This window comes from Mycothermus thermophilus (genome assembly GCF_041956435.1).
Source record: "Mycothermus thermophilus strain CBS 625.91 unplaced genomic scaffold VTJ04scaffold_5, whole genome shotgun sequence".
Classification (NCBI taxonomy): Eukaryota; Fungi; Ascomycota; class Sordariomycetes; order Sordariales; family Chaetomiaceae; genus Mycothermus; species Mycothermus thermophilus.
Genome location: NW_027191431.1, coordinates 2,201,747 through 2,216,572, shown reverse-complemented (window position 1 = coordinate 2,216,572; position 14,826 = coordinate 2,201,747). Strand labels below are relative to the sequence as shown.

At 56.7% G+C, this 14,826-nt stretch overlaps 5 protein-coding genes across 5 annotated transcripts; 3 read left to right on the top strand and 2 right to left on the bottom strand.

Annotated features, from left to right (window-relative positions):
* Nucleotides 1–22: 22 nt before the first annotated feature.
* Nucleotides 23–1,180, bottom strand: VTJ04DRAFT_7860 (uncharacterized protein; the record flags this gene model as incomplete). The annotated part of the gene is made up of 4 exons (XM_069366233.1): nucleotides 23–46; nucleotides 230–291; nucleotides 976–1,051; nucleotides 1,112–1,180. 4 exons carry the CDS (start codon nucleotides 1,178–1,180, stop codon nucleotides 23–25), a joined length of 231 nt encoding a protein of 76 aa, XP_069217188.1.
* A 96-nt stretch (nucleotides 1,181–1,276) lies between these two features.
* Nucleotides 1,277–5,318, top strand: VTJ04DRAFT_7859 (uncharacterized protein; the record flags this gene model as incomplete). The annotated part of the gene is made up of 2 exons (XM_069366231.1): nucleotides 1,277–5,127; nucleotides 5,204–5,318. 2 exons carry the CDS (start codon nucleotides 1,277–1,279, stop codon nucleotides 5,316–5,318), a joined length of 3,966 nt encoding a protein of 1,321 aa, XP_069217187.1.
* An 818-nt stretch (nucleotides 5,319–6,136) lies between these two features.
* On the top strand, nucleotides 6,137–7,540 carry VTJ04DRAFT_7858 (uncharacterized protein; the record flags this gene model as incomplete). Its single annotated transcript, XM_069366230.1, has 1 exon — nucleotides 6,137–7,540. One exon carries the CDS (start codon nucleotides 6,137–6,139, stop codon nucleotides 7,538–7,540), a length of 1,404 nt encoding a protein of 467 aa, XP_069217186.1.
* A 533-nt stretch (nucleotides 7,541–8,073) lies between these two features.
* On the bottom strand, nucleotides 8,074–9,734 carry VTJ04DRAFT_7857 (uncharacterized protein; the record flags this gene model as incomplete). Its single annotated transcript, XM_069366229.1, has 4 exons — nucleotides 8,074–9,040; nucleotides 9,103–9,151; nucleotides 9,408–9,594; nucleotides 9,705–9,734. The coding sequence occupies 4 exons, from the start codon at nucleotides 9,732–9,734 to the stop codon at nucleotides 8,074–8,076; spliced, it is 1,233 nt and encodes a 410-aa protein (XP_069217185.1).
* A 145-nt stretch (nucleotides 9,735–9,879) lies between these two features.
* VTJ04DRAFT_7856 (mitochondrial 37S ribosomal uS9m domain-containing protein) lies at nucleotides 9,880–11,185 on the top strand (the record flags this gene model as incomplete). The annotated part of the gene is made up of 2 exons (XM_069366228.1): nucleotides 9,880–11,026; nucleotides 11,094–11,185. 2 exons carry the CDS (start codon nucleotides 9,880–9,882, stop codon nucleotides 11,183–11,185), a joined length of 1,239 nt encoding a protein of 412 aa, XP_069217184.1.
* Between the last annotated feature and the right edge of the window lie 3,641 nt (nucleotides 11,186–14,826).

Genomic DNA, 14,826 nt, shown 5'->3' with positions numbered 1-14,826 from the left:
GAAAAACGAAGTCGCCGATACGCTATGAATCCGAAAGGGAAAAATACTAGAAATCATTAAGAAGTAGAAAAATTAGCAGCCATTAGGTTGAATGCCCGATAAGATGCTGTTGGAGCAACGTGGGAAGCAGAGAGAAGAGACGAGAGATCGAGCTTGGTGTCTCCATCCCTGTCACGTCACGTCTTTGTACACCAAGGAAAAAAGGGGAAGGACAAAACAGCATGCATACTCGTGAGGCACTGTACAAGCAAAAGCAGACTGCTAGCGGCGGCGCATTTTTGCACGTGGTGGCTGTCGAATGGCGAGTCTCTAGCGGACAGAACAGACTCAAGAGAGGTCGAGAAAGTGAGAAAAAAAACAATGATGCGATGTGCCGGATCTCGAGACACAAGCAACTTGGAGCTCCAAAGTGGAAAGTTGGCAAGATCCGGGATGCGACAATGGATGCTGCACGTTCTGCCAGGCCCAACTCAACGGCTTGCACCTGAACCAAACTGGAACGGGAGCGCGGGTGTCTCACATGGGCCCTGGCAGCGGCACAAGAGACCTGAAATGGAATGGCAGCGTTGGCCTCAGCAGCCTCGGCGACGGCTTGGAGGAGGCATGCACTAACAGATGGCTGTCTTATCGTGGACGTATCTGTTAAGGGAAAGGCTTGGGTGTTAAGCAATTACATTAACAGTTATAACAGTCACAAGGATCTATGACCCACATATATTGTTAAGGACCCTGTCCTTGTTCTTTCCTCTTCCGCCGCCCGAACTGCATGCAGCGCGGCGACAGTCGTCATTGTCCACGCAAGACACAAGACGGATCTCCAACTTTTGACAAGTTGCACCTCCAACCGAAAGCTTCGGGGGAAAAATACCATCGGCATTCTACGAGACACCACCAGCCACAACCACACCATGGAGCTTCGCTGGCCGACTCGTTAACCTCAAACAGACAGCAGCAACAGCAACACACAGCACACACTTTGTTTTGGCTTGGCCTCATCGGATCTGCACCAGGACTCTGCACCGCTGAGACCCGAGAGCCACAGCCAGAGAATCTACAACCACATCGCCAACATCAACTCGGTCATGATAGCGCCGCCAGTCTAGAAACAGACGAGAAGTGGGGATAGGAAATCCGAGGAGCCAGCCCCATCACCACCAAAACAACGGATCCTCGGCTGCATGCTATCCACCACAGCATCTAGTGTCTACCGAGGACCTATACTTGGCACTTGACCTGGTCGCAGGCCATTGTTATCTCGGGCTGACGACGGTGCCCAATGCCTCCATCCACATCACATCCCACCCCCAAGCCGCCAGAGCCGCCGGCCGACGATTCCGACTCCGATCTCGACATCGACATCGAAGAGCTTGATCCCCAGCCCCCCTCCGCCTCCGATCAATCTCGAGGGAGGAGCCTGTTAGGACACTCTCGCAACCCCTCCACCTCCGAGCAACGAGCCCCAAGGATTGCCTTGCGTACCCTCCGGATGAGCGGTCTTCGCCGCGGCGCCAAACGCAACGGCTACGGCGAGCTGGGCAGCGGCCATGCGGGAGACCACGATCCTTTCTCGAGGGACGCCGACGCCGACCGCCGTTACTCTGATGCCAGTGCTGGAGGGGATGATGCGCCGCTTCTCAGCCAGCATGGCGCCAGTCCAGGCCGACGCCGGGGTTCCTTCGCCAGCGACAAATTGCGCCGCGTCGGCTTGAGGCTGCCCAGCTTCATGTCAGGGTCTAGCGCTCGCCACAACGATGCCCCGGGGGAAGAGGAGGAGGATCTCCAGAAGGAAGACGACGATCCATCTTCATCGCGCCTCGTGGCTGTCGGCTCCTCACAGTCTACGCGCTTCCCGCCAAATGTTGTCTCCAACGCCAAGTATACCGCCTGGAGTTTCTTGCCCGTCACTCTCTACAACGAATTCTCTTTCTTCTTCAACATGTACTTCCTCCTGGTCGCCCTGTCTCAGGCAATTCCTGCCCTTCGCATTGGTTACCTTTCCACCTACATTGCCCCGCTCGCCTTCGTGCTGGTCATCACCCTGGGAAAGGAGGCCTACGACGACATCCAGCGGCGGAGACGCGACAATGAAGCCAACTCGGAGGAGTACACTGTGCTTCGCTTCGATGAGCCAGGCAGGCCGGGTGCGCCGCGTCCCAGGCGCATGATGAAGTCGGCGCATGCCCGCAAGGGGGCTCGGAATCGTGTCGCCCAGACAGACAGGTTATCTGACATCCAGGAGGAGGAGGAGCACACCGAGGGAACCGGACGCCGAAGGCCTTCCTGGGTCGTGTCGGAGGTCAGCAAGAAGGCGCGTGATCTGCGGGTCGGCGATGTCCTGAAGCTCAGCAAGGGACATCGCGTGCCCGCTGACGTCGTCATCCTCAAGTGTCTGTCAAATGAGTCAATCGCAACCGCCTATGACGAAGAGGCTGAGCCGCCACAAGAAGAGTCGTTGCTCCTGGACCACCCAGCACCCGCCAGTGAGGGTAGTTCCAGCGCGGAAGCTACGGCCAAAGATTCAGGAGCAGAGGCTGCCGAGGGAGGCTCGAACGGTGAGACCTTTATCCGGACGGACCAGCTGGACGGTGAGACGGACTGGAAGTTGCGCCTCGCGTCACCATTATCACAGAACCTGGCCACTGAGGAGCTGGTCCGTCTGCGTGTCACTGGTGGCAAGCCCGACAAGAAGGTCAACGAGTTCGTGGGCACGTTGGAATTGCTCCCCTCACGCCAGGATGCTATGAGCGCCGACTCCTTCTCGACCGACGACGGCAGCGTCCAGGCGGCACCCCTCTCCATCGACAACACGGCATGGGCTAACACGGTCATTGCGTCGCATGCCACAACCTTGGCGGTAATCATCTACACCGGGCCGCAGACACGGTCTGCTCTCTCAACCTCGCCGTCCCGCTCCAAGACAGGCCTCCTGGAGTATGAGATTAACTCGCTCACCAAGATTCTCTGTTTCCTCACACTCGCCCTTTCCATTATCCTGGTTGCGCTGGAAGGGTTTAGCAGTTCTGAGGGAAATGTGTGGTACATTAAGATCATGCGCTTCCTCGTTCTCTTCTCTACCATCGTACCCATCAGCCTGAGGGTTAATCTGGACATGGGAAAAAGCGTCTATTCTTGGTTCATCCAGCGCGATCCTGGCATGCCCGGAGCCGTTGTCAGAACCAGCACAATCCCCGAGGATCTTGGCCGCATTGAGTACCTGCTTAGCGACAAGACCGGGACTCTGACCCAAAACGAGATGGAGATGCGCAAGATCCATGTTGGTACTGTCTCTTATGCCACGGATGCTATGGACGAGGTCTCGACATACGTGCGCCAAGGCCTCCAACTAGTGTCATCCCCAGGCGGTCATGCCCTGGTGACTCCGTCCACTTCACACTCATCAGCCGCCGGTGCCGGTGCCACTCGCACAAGACGCGAAATCGGATCCCGCGTCCGTGACGTGGTACTGGCGCTGGCGCTCTGCCACAACGTGACGCCCACTACTGAGGAGGACGATGAGGGCCGTCTTGTGCGTTCATACCAAGCCAGTTCTCCTGATGAGATCGCCATCGTTCGCTGGACCGAGTCAGTCGGCCTGCGCTTGGCCTCGCGCGACCGCAAGACCATGGTGCTCGAGTCCACCCAGGCGGGACGCCCCGTGGTCAAGGTGCGCATCCTCGACATCTTCCCCTTCACTTCGGAGGGCAAGCGCATGGGAATCATTGTCCAGTTCTATCCGCGCATGCAGCGCGGCTCGCCACCACCGCTGACCGACAGCTCCGAGATCTGGTTCTACCAGAAAGGCGCTGACACCGTCATGAGCTCCATCGTCGCCGCCAACGACTGGCTCGACGAGGAAACCGCCAACATGGCGCGCGAGGGCCTTCGCACGCTGGTCGTGGGCCGTAAGCGTCTCTCCGCCGCCGAATATCGCGAATTCTCGGCCCGCTACCAGGAAGCATCCCTGGCTATCAGCGGCCGCGAAGCCGGCATGCAGGCCGTCGTCTCCCGCTACCTGGAGCACGACCTCGAGCTTCTCGGCGTCACGGGCGTCGAAGACAAGCTCCAGCGCGACGTCAAGCCATCGCTGGAACTCCTTCGCAACGCGGGCATCAAGATCTGGATGCTCACCGGTGACAAGGTGGAAACGGCCCGCTGCGTCGCCGTCAGCTCCAAACTCGTCGCGCGCGGACAGTACATCCACACGGTTGCCAAACTTCGCCGCAAGGACGCCGCGAGGGAGAACCTCGATCTGCTGCGCAGCAAGACCGATTCGTGCCTACTCATCGATGGCGAGAGCTTGGCGCTCTACCTCACCCACTTCCGCGCCGATTTCATCTCCGTCGCCGTACAGCTCCCCACGGTCGTCGCCTGCCGCTGTTCTCCAACGCAAAAGGCCGAAGTCGCCCGCCTCATCAAGGACCATACGCGCAAACGCGTGTGCTGCATTGGCGACGGCGGGAACGACGTGTCCATGATCCAAGCCGCGGACGTGGGTGTTGGTATTGTCGGCAAGGAAGGCCGCCAGGCCAGTTTGGCGGCCGATTTCTCCATCACGCAGTTCTGCCACCTCACCAAGCTGCTCGTCTGGCACGGCCGTAACAGCTACAAGCGCTCCGCCAAGCTGGCGCAATTCGTCATCCACCGCGGCCTGATCATTGCTGTCTGCCAGACCATGTATTCTATCGCGCTGCACTTCGAGCCGGAGGGTTTGTACAAGGATTGGCTGCTGGTCGGGTACGCGACGGTCTACACGGCCATGCCCGTCCTATCGCTCGTGCTGGACAAGGATGTCGACGAAAACCTGGCGAACTTGTACCCAGAACTGTACAAGGAGTTGACAACGGGCAGGTCCCTTTCGTACAGGACATTTTTCGTCTGGGTCCTGGTGTCGGTGTACCAAGGCTGTCTGATCCAGGGCCTGGCGCAGATTTTGACGGAGGTGGATGGCCCCCGGATGGTGGCGGTGAGCTACACGGCGCTGGTGCTCAATGAACTGTTGATGGTGGCCATCGAGATTACGACGTGGCATTGGGTCATGGTGGTGTCGATTCTGGCGACCTTTGTCATGTTTGTCGGGTCGGTGCCGTTTCTGGGAGGGTATTTTGATTTGGGGTTTTTGCTGACTTTGTGAGTTCCACCCCATCCTCTTCCGAATCTCTCGATCTGGGTTATGAGAGACAGGTTGCTAACTGAAGTGACACAGGGGCTTCTACTGGCGGGTGGCGGCTATTTTGGCCATGTCGTTGATTCCGACCTACGCGGCGAAGGTGATTCGGCGGACTATGAAGCCACCTTCATATCGGAAAGTTCAGGGTTGATTTGGGTACAAGGGATGCATGGATGTACGGCGACGGTGGGTGGCCGGCGGGCATGGCACAGGCGTTGGCGGCTGTTGTTGTTGTAGATAAGCAGGTCTGCTTGCATTGGTTTTCCGAGCATGTGTTCACTTAATGGGAGCAGGTTTGGTTTCTTGGATGGATCCGAGTGTGGTCTGTTGGCGTTGCCCTTTTAACTTGATGCATGCCCTGTGGTTACGAGGCCGCAATTGAGCGGAGATATGTCCAATGCCAAATGACACTTCATGTACCTGACTGATTCTCTGTCATTGAATGAAGGAGTTGGGATACAGAGCAATTCGTCCCCGAAGTTGTCCTTGCACTTAACCCTAACCCTCGACGTGGTACTCCCCTAACCCTGAAATCCCAGAGAACCTGTGTTCTCCTGCTGGCAGGCGGCCGTCTTTCAATCTTTTGGAATGGTCATGTGTTGGGAGGGAGGGACAAAGCACAATCTTAGTCGCTGAAAAAAAAAGTTCAGCACATTTCGGCATGTTGACTCGATGCCTGCCAACAGCAACCATCACTTGGTCCAGCCAGGGTCGATTTCGACAACTCGGCCCATTTCGACCCACGACTGCAATCTTTGATATCCATCTCAAACTTTGCCGACCATTCCTAGGTGAGGCCTGGGCTTAATGGTGTGGTTTTATGAGGCTCAGTGTAACTAACAATGAGGCTTAGGTCGCCCACTTTGTCATAAAAAATCTCAGTCGACAACGCATGCCCAAATACTTGGCCCAATACTATCTCATCGACTGTTGAGCCAGGCGTCTTTATCGCCTGCTCCCTCATCAACCATGGACCGACACCCACCTTGGTCCGGTCAAGGACAGTGGCAATCTGGTTCTCAGCAGTTCCACCAAGGTCACCAGCAGTTCCATCAAAGTCACCGGCATTTCCAACAAGGTTACCAGCCATGGCAAAACGGCTACCAGCAATGGCAGAACGGCTACCCTCAGTTCCAGCAAGGTTACCTGCCACAAAATGGCTACCAGCAATCCCAACAGGGCTACCAACAATCCTGGCAAGGCCACCCACAGTACCAGAATGGCTATCAACCGCCCATGACTGGTGACTTCGCGCAGTATGCCCAGCACCCAGCGCCCTTTGATCCCCAACGCCAGCAAGCCTCAGTGCAGGTGCCCAGCTTCCATCCTCCGGCGTCTAGGAGCGCCGCGCGACCCGTCAACGGCCCTTTTAGTGTCACACAACCTCTTGAAAGAGGTGGATTCCGGGAACATAAAGTGGAGAGGAGGAAAAAGATTAATGAAAAGAAGTTGGCGAAACAGTGGCAGCTGAGGCAACAGCAGGAGGAAAAGGTAACGGAAGAGCTATTGGCTCTGATTCAGAAAAAAGAACGGGAGCAGGAACGGGAACAGGAGAAAAAGGAGCAGCTTCTCACCCTGGCCGACGAGACCAAACCCGAGAATGAAGAACACGAATCCGAGCCCTCCGGCTTCTACCATGACACCCAAACCTTCTACAATGCCATGCTGCCCCTCAGCGATTCAAAACAACCCGCACCAGAACCCTCCCGCCCTTACGCAGCCCCCAGCGAAAAGTCCGGCGGCGTCCCCGAACCCACCGAGGCCTACCTCTCCCAGTCCTCCCGGGATCCCGTCACCCTCCCCAACCCCAAGCCCATCCTCGTCGTCCTCGACCTCAACGGTGCCCTCATCCACCGCGGGAGCAGCAAGCGCCCGACAAAGTTCGTTTTCCGCCCTTACGCGCGCGAGTTCCTCGCCAAGCTCTTCGCCAACCCCAACGTGCGCGTGGCCGTCTGGACGTCCATCCAGCGCCAAAACATCCCGGCCATCGTCGAGAAGGTCTTCACCCCACAACAGCGCCAGGCCCTCGTCTGCGTCTGGGACCGCAAAAACTTTGGCCTCACCAGGCAGGACTACCACAGCCGCGTGCAAGTGTACAAGCGGCTCACGATGCTGTGGGAGGATCCCGCCGTGGCCGGCTCGCACCCGCGCGCCGCTGAGGGCGTCAAGTGGAGCCAGAAGGACACGGTGCTCATTGATGACAGCCGTGAGAAGGCGCGCAGCGAGCCGCACAATGCCGTCATCGTGCCCGAGTTCGTCGGCGACATGAAGGAGAAGCCGGCGGTGCTGAAGCAGGTGGAGAACTATCTGGCCGAGTTGGTGAAGCAGGAGGATGTAAGTGCTTACATTAGGCATTCGCCGTTTAAGATGTGAGGTACTGGTTGTCTACGGAGGATCGTGAGTGGGAAAAGGCGGAGGTGCACGAGTGACGGAACGGCGGAAACGATGCTTTCAGTGAAGAGACTTCGCGAAGCAATGTATTTAATGTCGAGACTAGAGAGCCGGCGCTTTTGTGTTAGCCATCATTGGTTGATGATATATGTGTACATTAGATCTCGTCGCGATACCCCCGAATCGAGATAAACTCATGAAAATTACATACATTGGCTTGAAGTCACTGGCTTGATGGCTCGCGAAGGTTCATACACTGCATCACATTTCACTCATCATCACAACAGGCCCCGCCAGTGCGCTGCGCGTGTCTATTTCGTTATCGACACACTTAGTCCGACTCCGCTATCTGCTGACGGAAACGCACGGTTTACCACCCGGCAGCCCATATCCCTTTTCCCATCCATCATCACAATGTCCCAATCATCACGTCATCCATGGATCATGACACAGAAGTTCATTGGCCTAGCACCATGGCCGGCCTGAATTTTGTTTCATTTGGAGAGTCTAGTCGTTTATTTGAAGACCTTGCCAGCGGCATGGGGGTACTCCTTGCCGTTGACAGTGATGGGCTTATCCCACGACCACTGGAGCTCGACGAACTCCCGGTCCTCGGGCTTGGTGGGGTCGAGCTTGGTGAACTCGTAGCTCTCATAGTCGGGAGCAACGTCGAAAACGGGCAGGTAGTCCTGGCCGCGGATGACGAAGGCACCCTGAATGACGGAGTCATTGTTCTGGCCGAACACCGAAGCGCACCCGAAGAGGTACTTGCGGGACGCCTCAAGGCGGTTGTTGAAGCCACCAATGAGGTTGCTCGACATGAAGGTGAGCGTCAGCTCGTCGTTATACTTGTAGTCAACCCTCCAGATCGAGTACTCCTCGAAGTTGATGTTCTCCCAGAACCACTTCAGGGCAACAGGAGTGTCATTGTTGGAGTACTGGCGCTTCCACTCATCCAGAGGGATCGAAGCCTTGGGAAGAGCATCGAGGGGGTGCTTGGGTTTGGGAGCAGGGGCCTCCTCCTCAGCAGCAGGCTCAGCAGCAGGCTTGGGAGCCTCCTTCTTGGCCTCCTTCTTGGGCTGCTCAGGCTTCTTCGGGGGGACGTTGGTGAGCTTGGGGGCGTCGAGGAGAGAGAACTCGGGGACGACGGCCGAGTAGATGGGCTGGTTGTAGACAGTCTCGTACCACCGCGAGACGTTGGGGTGGCCAGCGCGCCACTCCTTGCCGAAGAAGTACTCGAAGCCGCGGGCGATCAGGCCAGCACCGAAGATGTCAGCAAGGGAAAGGCGCTCGCCAACGAGGTAGGTCTGGTCGCGGAGATGGGCCTCAACGACAGCGACGACCTGCTCGGTGGCCTTCTCAGCCTCATCAACAGCCTTCTTGTTGTAGGGGTCCTTGCCAAGCAGGGGGCGGAACCAGGCGCCGAGCTTGGGGAGCACCTCGCTGTTGAAGAACGACATCCACTTCAGGATCGAGGCATAGCTGGCGGTGCGCCGTCAGCAACGTGGTCAACTCGGTAAGAAGGGACATGCGGATGGGCTTACTCCTGCTTGGTCTTGCCGAGGAGAGTGGTCTTCTCGTTCTGGGAGGCGACTGTTGCCTTATCAGTGCGGGGTTGCGAGCCAATGTGCGCATCAATGACAATCCGAGTGAAAGAAAGCAAGCGATCAGAAGGTAGAACTTTGTCGACACAGTTGTTTTTTCAGATAGGGATAACTGTTATTGGCAAATGTCTAGGTCATCATGTTGCTGGGGCCCGGGGCACGGAGCCCGTCGTCGCCGATGATGCCATCGAGCAGGGCGGGGCAATCGGACATATCACGAAGGAGGGGAAGAAAATGACACATACCATAGATGGCGATGGCAATGCACTCAGTGAGGACGTAGCCATCAGCGCCGACAAAGGTCGGGACCTTGGCGAGGGGGTTCGCCTTCTTGAAGTCCTCGGTCGGGCTGCTGGGAGTGACCTCGACCTCCTCGAGCTCGAGGCCGTTGGCCTTCGCGACAGCGCGGATGGCCGTCGAGCGGGGGTTGCCCTAGAGGTGCCGCGACGCAAGTCAGCAACCACGCACGCGTAGGAACAGGAGAAAGAGAAAAGAAATGCCAGAAACAAAGGTGGGATTGGTGTCGCCGTTGCGTAACATACCGGGTAGGTGTAGAGCTTTCCGAACGCCATCTTGTCTTGGACTGCTGCCGGAGCGGATGGTTTGGAGGAGGGGAACAAGACAGAGAAGCTCGATGATGGAATGAGCGAAAAGGCGACTCACAAGAAAATTTATGTGGCGGGGTAATCAGGAAGTGTTCGAGGTGGGGCTCAATTCATGCCTCCTTCCTTTGCGAGAACCCGCTTTGAGGCAGGGCCAGGACCACTCCGCTCGAGCTCCACCTACTCACGTCTTGGCATCGCTCTGTCTTGGAAAAATTGCTGCGAAATCGTTCCGCCGGAAGCCGCATCAGCCCCAGCAAACCGTCATCCGGCCCCGACCCGGACCTCCGATCTCTCGACTTCCACCCGGTCCCGGCCCCCCGATAATGACAAAAGGCCAGGCCTGCCACCTCCGATGATGGCATCTACCAAGCAGGGGCTCGCCTCGGCCGTTCGGGGCGTCTGCAAGGCCCTCGACGGCCCAACAATACGAGCACAATGCCTCAGTCTCGAGCAGCAGTTCCGCTCTCTTCGCCTCTCAAGCCCGACCTTCGCCGTCCCTGGGTCAAAGAGGGGCATGGCCACAACATCAGACCCGATCAGCAAGCAATATCTCACCCCATTTACCGCCGCTCCGCCAATTGATGTCAGCAAACTGTCCTTGTCAAGCTACAAGCTCGCGCGGCATGCCCGCACGGTGCCGGCTACGCCCTGCTATTTCTCTCGCACACCCGTCTTCGAAGAGCATTTCCTCGAGGTCTACAAGCTCTCCCGGGCCTACCGGCACCTGCCGACCATCAATTCCAGCGAGGCCGAGCGCGTTGCGTGGAAGTCGCTGATAGACGTGCAGCGTGAGCTCGGCGAGAGCGTCAAGGCCACAGAGTATGCCGAATGCATGAAGATGGTCAAGAGGCTGCACTTGATCCACCCGGACCTCAAGCCCGGCGCCATCCATCGAGCGTTGCGTTTCTTCATGCGCAACGTGCAAGGCTTCCTCAACGTGGCGAAGCCCATCGTCGTCGACCAGTACGGCCGTACCATGGGCGTCGGGCGCCGCAAGTCATCGGTCGCCCGTGCATGGCTGGTCGAGGGTGACGGCCAGGTGCTCATCAACGGAAGGACGCTCGCCGATTACTTTGGGCGTGTTCATGACAGAGAGAGTGCCATCTGGGCGCTGTATGCGACGGACCGCGTTGACAAGTACAATGTGTGGGCTCGCGTTGAGGGTGGCGGCACTACAGGCCAGGCGGAGGCGCTCAAGCTGGCTATTGCTAAGGCCCTGTTGGGTCATGAGCCGGCCTTGAAGCCGCACTTGAGGAGAGGTGAGTCGAGCTCCTGCATGTTACTGTTGGCTGTGTCAGTAAGGTCTTTGCTAATTTGCCATCGCAGCTGGCACCATCACGCGCGACCCGAGGTCTGTGGAGAGGAAGAAGCACGGCCATGTCAAGTCCAGGAAGAGCCCAACATGGGTCAAGAGATAGAGGGCGGTTGGCAAGTTGCGGCGACTCCCAGGTCGTCATGGACCCATGGTGTGGGTTCTGTGGTTGCCTGTACACTTTACTGTATTCAAGCAATGATGACAATCTGTACAATATACCACGTGAAGATGCTAACCCACCTAGATGTCCCCTTGGAGGCTTTTGCGTTGCCAGAGCCGGATATGGTTCAACCGTCTACTCTTGACATATGTGCGAAATATGTTCAAGTGTTAGATGCCAGTCGGCAGCGAGTTTTTGACGTTGAACTCGGTCCCCTTCTCGCCATAGCTTGTTGCGAGTCCTCTTCTGTTCACCGGGCAGTGACAATCTGTATCTTGGCTGCTCGTTTCGGCCCCAAAGTGGCGATCACTGCAACACAACATGAATGTGCAATCATAATAACATGGTCTCCATAACAGAAGAGCCAGCATCAACAGTGAAGACTCTGTTCATCCCGCTGGATGAACATATGTGACGCATGGATCTAAAACACAGATCTGGGAATGTAAGCACGAAGCAGATCGGCTGCTGGACGAGCGGAAGTGTCAATGACACGATCTGCTTGAATCAACACTGGGTAAAGTATCGATTTGAGTTCCCAGAAGCGTGGATATAGGCGTGTCTCATCGGAGTCTGTACCCCGTACCCCTTCCTTGCCCCATCTACTGAGTCTCATCAAAGCATTGTCGTCTGTGTGAGCGCTTGAAGACATGTTTCACCCAAACCACATGGAATCGCGAGTGGTTCTGTACCTAGGCTCCACAAAAGCAAGTATCACGAGCATGAAATAACGGGAGGTATTCTTAGTACCGGCCGGATCGGACAATGCCCGACTCGCTACCCGCGACACCCGGTTGTGATTGATCGCAACGCCGGACCCGTATATGTGATCAACACCTGGTGCATAGGCGCAAGTGAGTGTAGTCGTGTCCCACAACCCTCCCTGCCGCAGGACGAAGTGATGTAGCATCACATTATAAGTACGAGAAAAGTTGGTTGTGTGGGGGAGGATGTCTCACCGTCTGCTCGCACGAGATGTGTTGGTCAGTACCAGACATCAATCCTTATAGCTCAGCGGTATACCTAGCACCTGAGGCTTCCTCGTGTCTGGGCCGGCCAAACAGTGGAGATCTGAGACACGAACCACCCGTGGACACATCTTGAGTGGCCGAGTCCGAGAGAAAGGCCAGACGGTTTCCATAATGACGGAGTTGATGGTGATAAATCTCCCTGACTCGAGGGCGTATGCAGTATGGCCTACTCTCCCACATCTGAGGTTGTAGTCTTAGGTCATCGTCAATCCCACCTCCACTTCCATCTGAAGTGCTACTAGGGGTACCCCTCGCTGAACGTCACGCCGCAGGTGGCCACAACCAATCCAGGCCCGTGCCTGACATACTTTGGGTTCAAGATCGACAGGTGGTCCGATTAAGCTTAAAACCTGCGGACAACAGGTCGAAGACGACATATGCTTGATAAGTTACTGCAGGTGCGGGTTACGTGCCGTAGACGTGCGCCAACGCATGCAACTGCGGGTGATCGAAACCCCTGATGACGAGCACTGTTTCGATCGATGTGCAGGAGGGCAGATGCAGGTCCGGGCACATCCGCTGTCGCAGATTGACTGACACAGAATAAAAATACCGCGACCTAATGGTCGTACACCAGGAAGTTGTCTCTCTCCCGCTTGGGTGGTGCCGTCAACCATGGTGACTCACAGAATACTCGGATTCATGCTGCCGCCATGGGGCTTTTCCCGGTAAACAGTTCCTCTGGATCAGAGGAACTGTTGCTCATTATGCCGACGACGACAACATCCATCGGCTTCATACGGCTGAACGATTCGAGTGTCGTATGTGTCAGGAGTTGCGGTCCGGACCGTCAATGGCAGCCCAGACCCGGGGCATTGTTGACCTGCCGCAGGATAACCCGGAACCGCCTGCGGTGTCCGGATCAGGCTCGGGTAACGAGAGATCGCATATCCGCGCCAAACATTTCTGAACTGGAGACGGCCCCTCTTCGCCCTCCTTGCATAGAAGGTGGCAAAGCCCGGGAGTTTGAGGGTTTGACATCTGAAAGCTCCGGCTAAATGTCCTCATGCGTGAAACTGCGGGCGGTGACGGGTCAATTCGTTTGATATCGGGCTTTCCCAAGGTGGCGAAACTTTCCAGCTCTCGGTGTCCTCCAGCGCACGCTCAAGGTTCAAGCGTTCGTAAGCGGTTCGAGAAGGTGCCCAGACGTTACTTAGCTCATGATTCGCGGGTCTTGGGAAAACCTTGAAACCTTGGCCATATCCTGGTCTGGGGGTTCGAGGCCGAGATGCAGGCCGAGCGGGGCCTGCTCCAGCGTGGACAAGGATCGACACTGCAGTAGGCGAACGTCCAGTGCCCTTGAGCAAGCCAACAGATCCACAACTTAACCTGGCAAGTCGGGTTCAACACAACAAAGATGGGTCCAGGGTTCATTGAATCACCAGTCCTTTCATCAGCGACGACAACGCTGAGCTTCAGAACCTGACCTCGTCGACAATGTAACGAACCAAAGAACAAAAGCCCTATTAATGCTTCCGAGTCGGTGGGCCGTCACCAATTCCCCGTACCGCGCGATCATGCTCGTTTGGCGTGAGGTGACGGTCAGTTTCTTGCCTGGAAATGATGATGTCAAGCATCCAGTGGGATGGGTCCGTCGAAGCCATGTGGGCTGAGCGGAATTCTCGTGCCCCTGGCCACCACTAATCCCAGAACGCACTGGGGCATCTCGCTTTGCTTTTTCCGCGATGAGATTTGGTTGGTTTCGTCGTCGCGCTTGCGCCTCTGGCTGCTGTCGCAATAACTGGACGAAGCGCACTCGCAAGACTTGCAGTGCCGGGTACGCCAGACGAAAGGAGAGGTGATCTATCACTGGTTACACCGCACACTAGTTGTCAGGACAATGATGTCCAAGGCGTTGTGTACATAAGAGTTCGGATGAACCCGAAACCCAGCTCCTGGTTGCAAGGCATCCACATGGGGGAGTGACATCCGTTCCGCCGATGTGTACGGAGTAAACTAGGTACACGCCTCAGGTACCTGAGGTACAGGTACTCCGTACCACATGAACTGGAGTTTTGGGTGGTTCCGACCCCCGGCCCGAGGCCGGAAAGCAGGACGGGAGATGTCGTCACCTGGGCGAACAGGTCGCTGTTCGGAGCGGGAGTTTGCTTGGCGGAATTCACTCCATGTTTCGGAGCATGCAGAGTGTTCATTCATGTGAGGGGAGGAAGATGAGAGTTGGCCTGGGCCCGCCCTAACTCCAACCTGGCAGGAGGACTCGAAGCTTCTCCTCCACACCCAGTACCTAGGTACACCACCTCTTTCCATGTGTAGGCTGTCTGAGTGCTCCGTCGATGTGTCTCAGGCAACCTCCAACACCCATGATCTATACGGAAAGAACAGTGAAGGGTTTTGAAGCAAACGGCAAGAGTCCAGTCTCATAGGCCTGTTCTTGTATGGTCGATGTTCCCTTGTGATGATCAGATAACGAAAAGTTCTTTCCTAGCTCCAAGTCAGGCCGCCTCTTGCCTTTCTTGCCACTCGGGGATGCCGTCACCAGCCTGTGGGGAGGGAAAGCTCCCCCGCGTCCAGTACGTCTTGAACCCTTGTCCC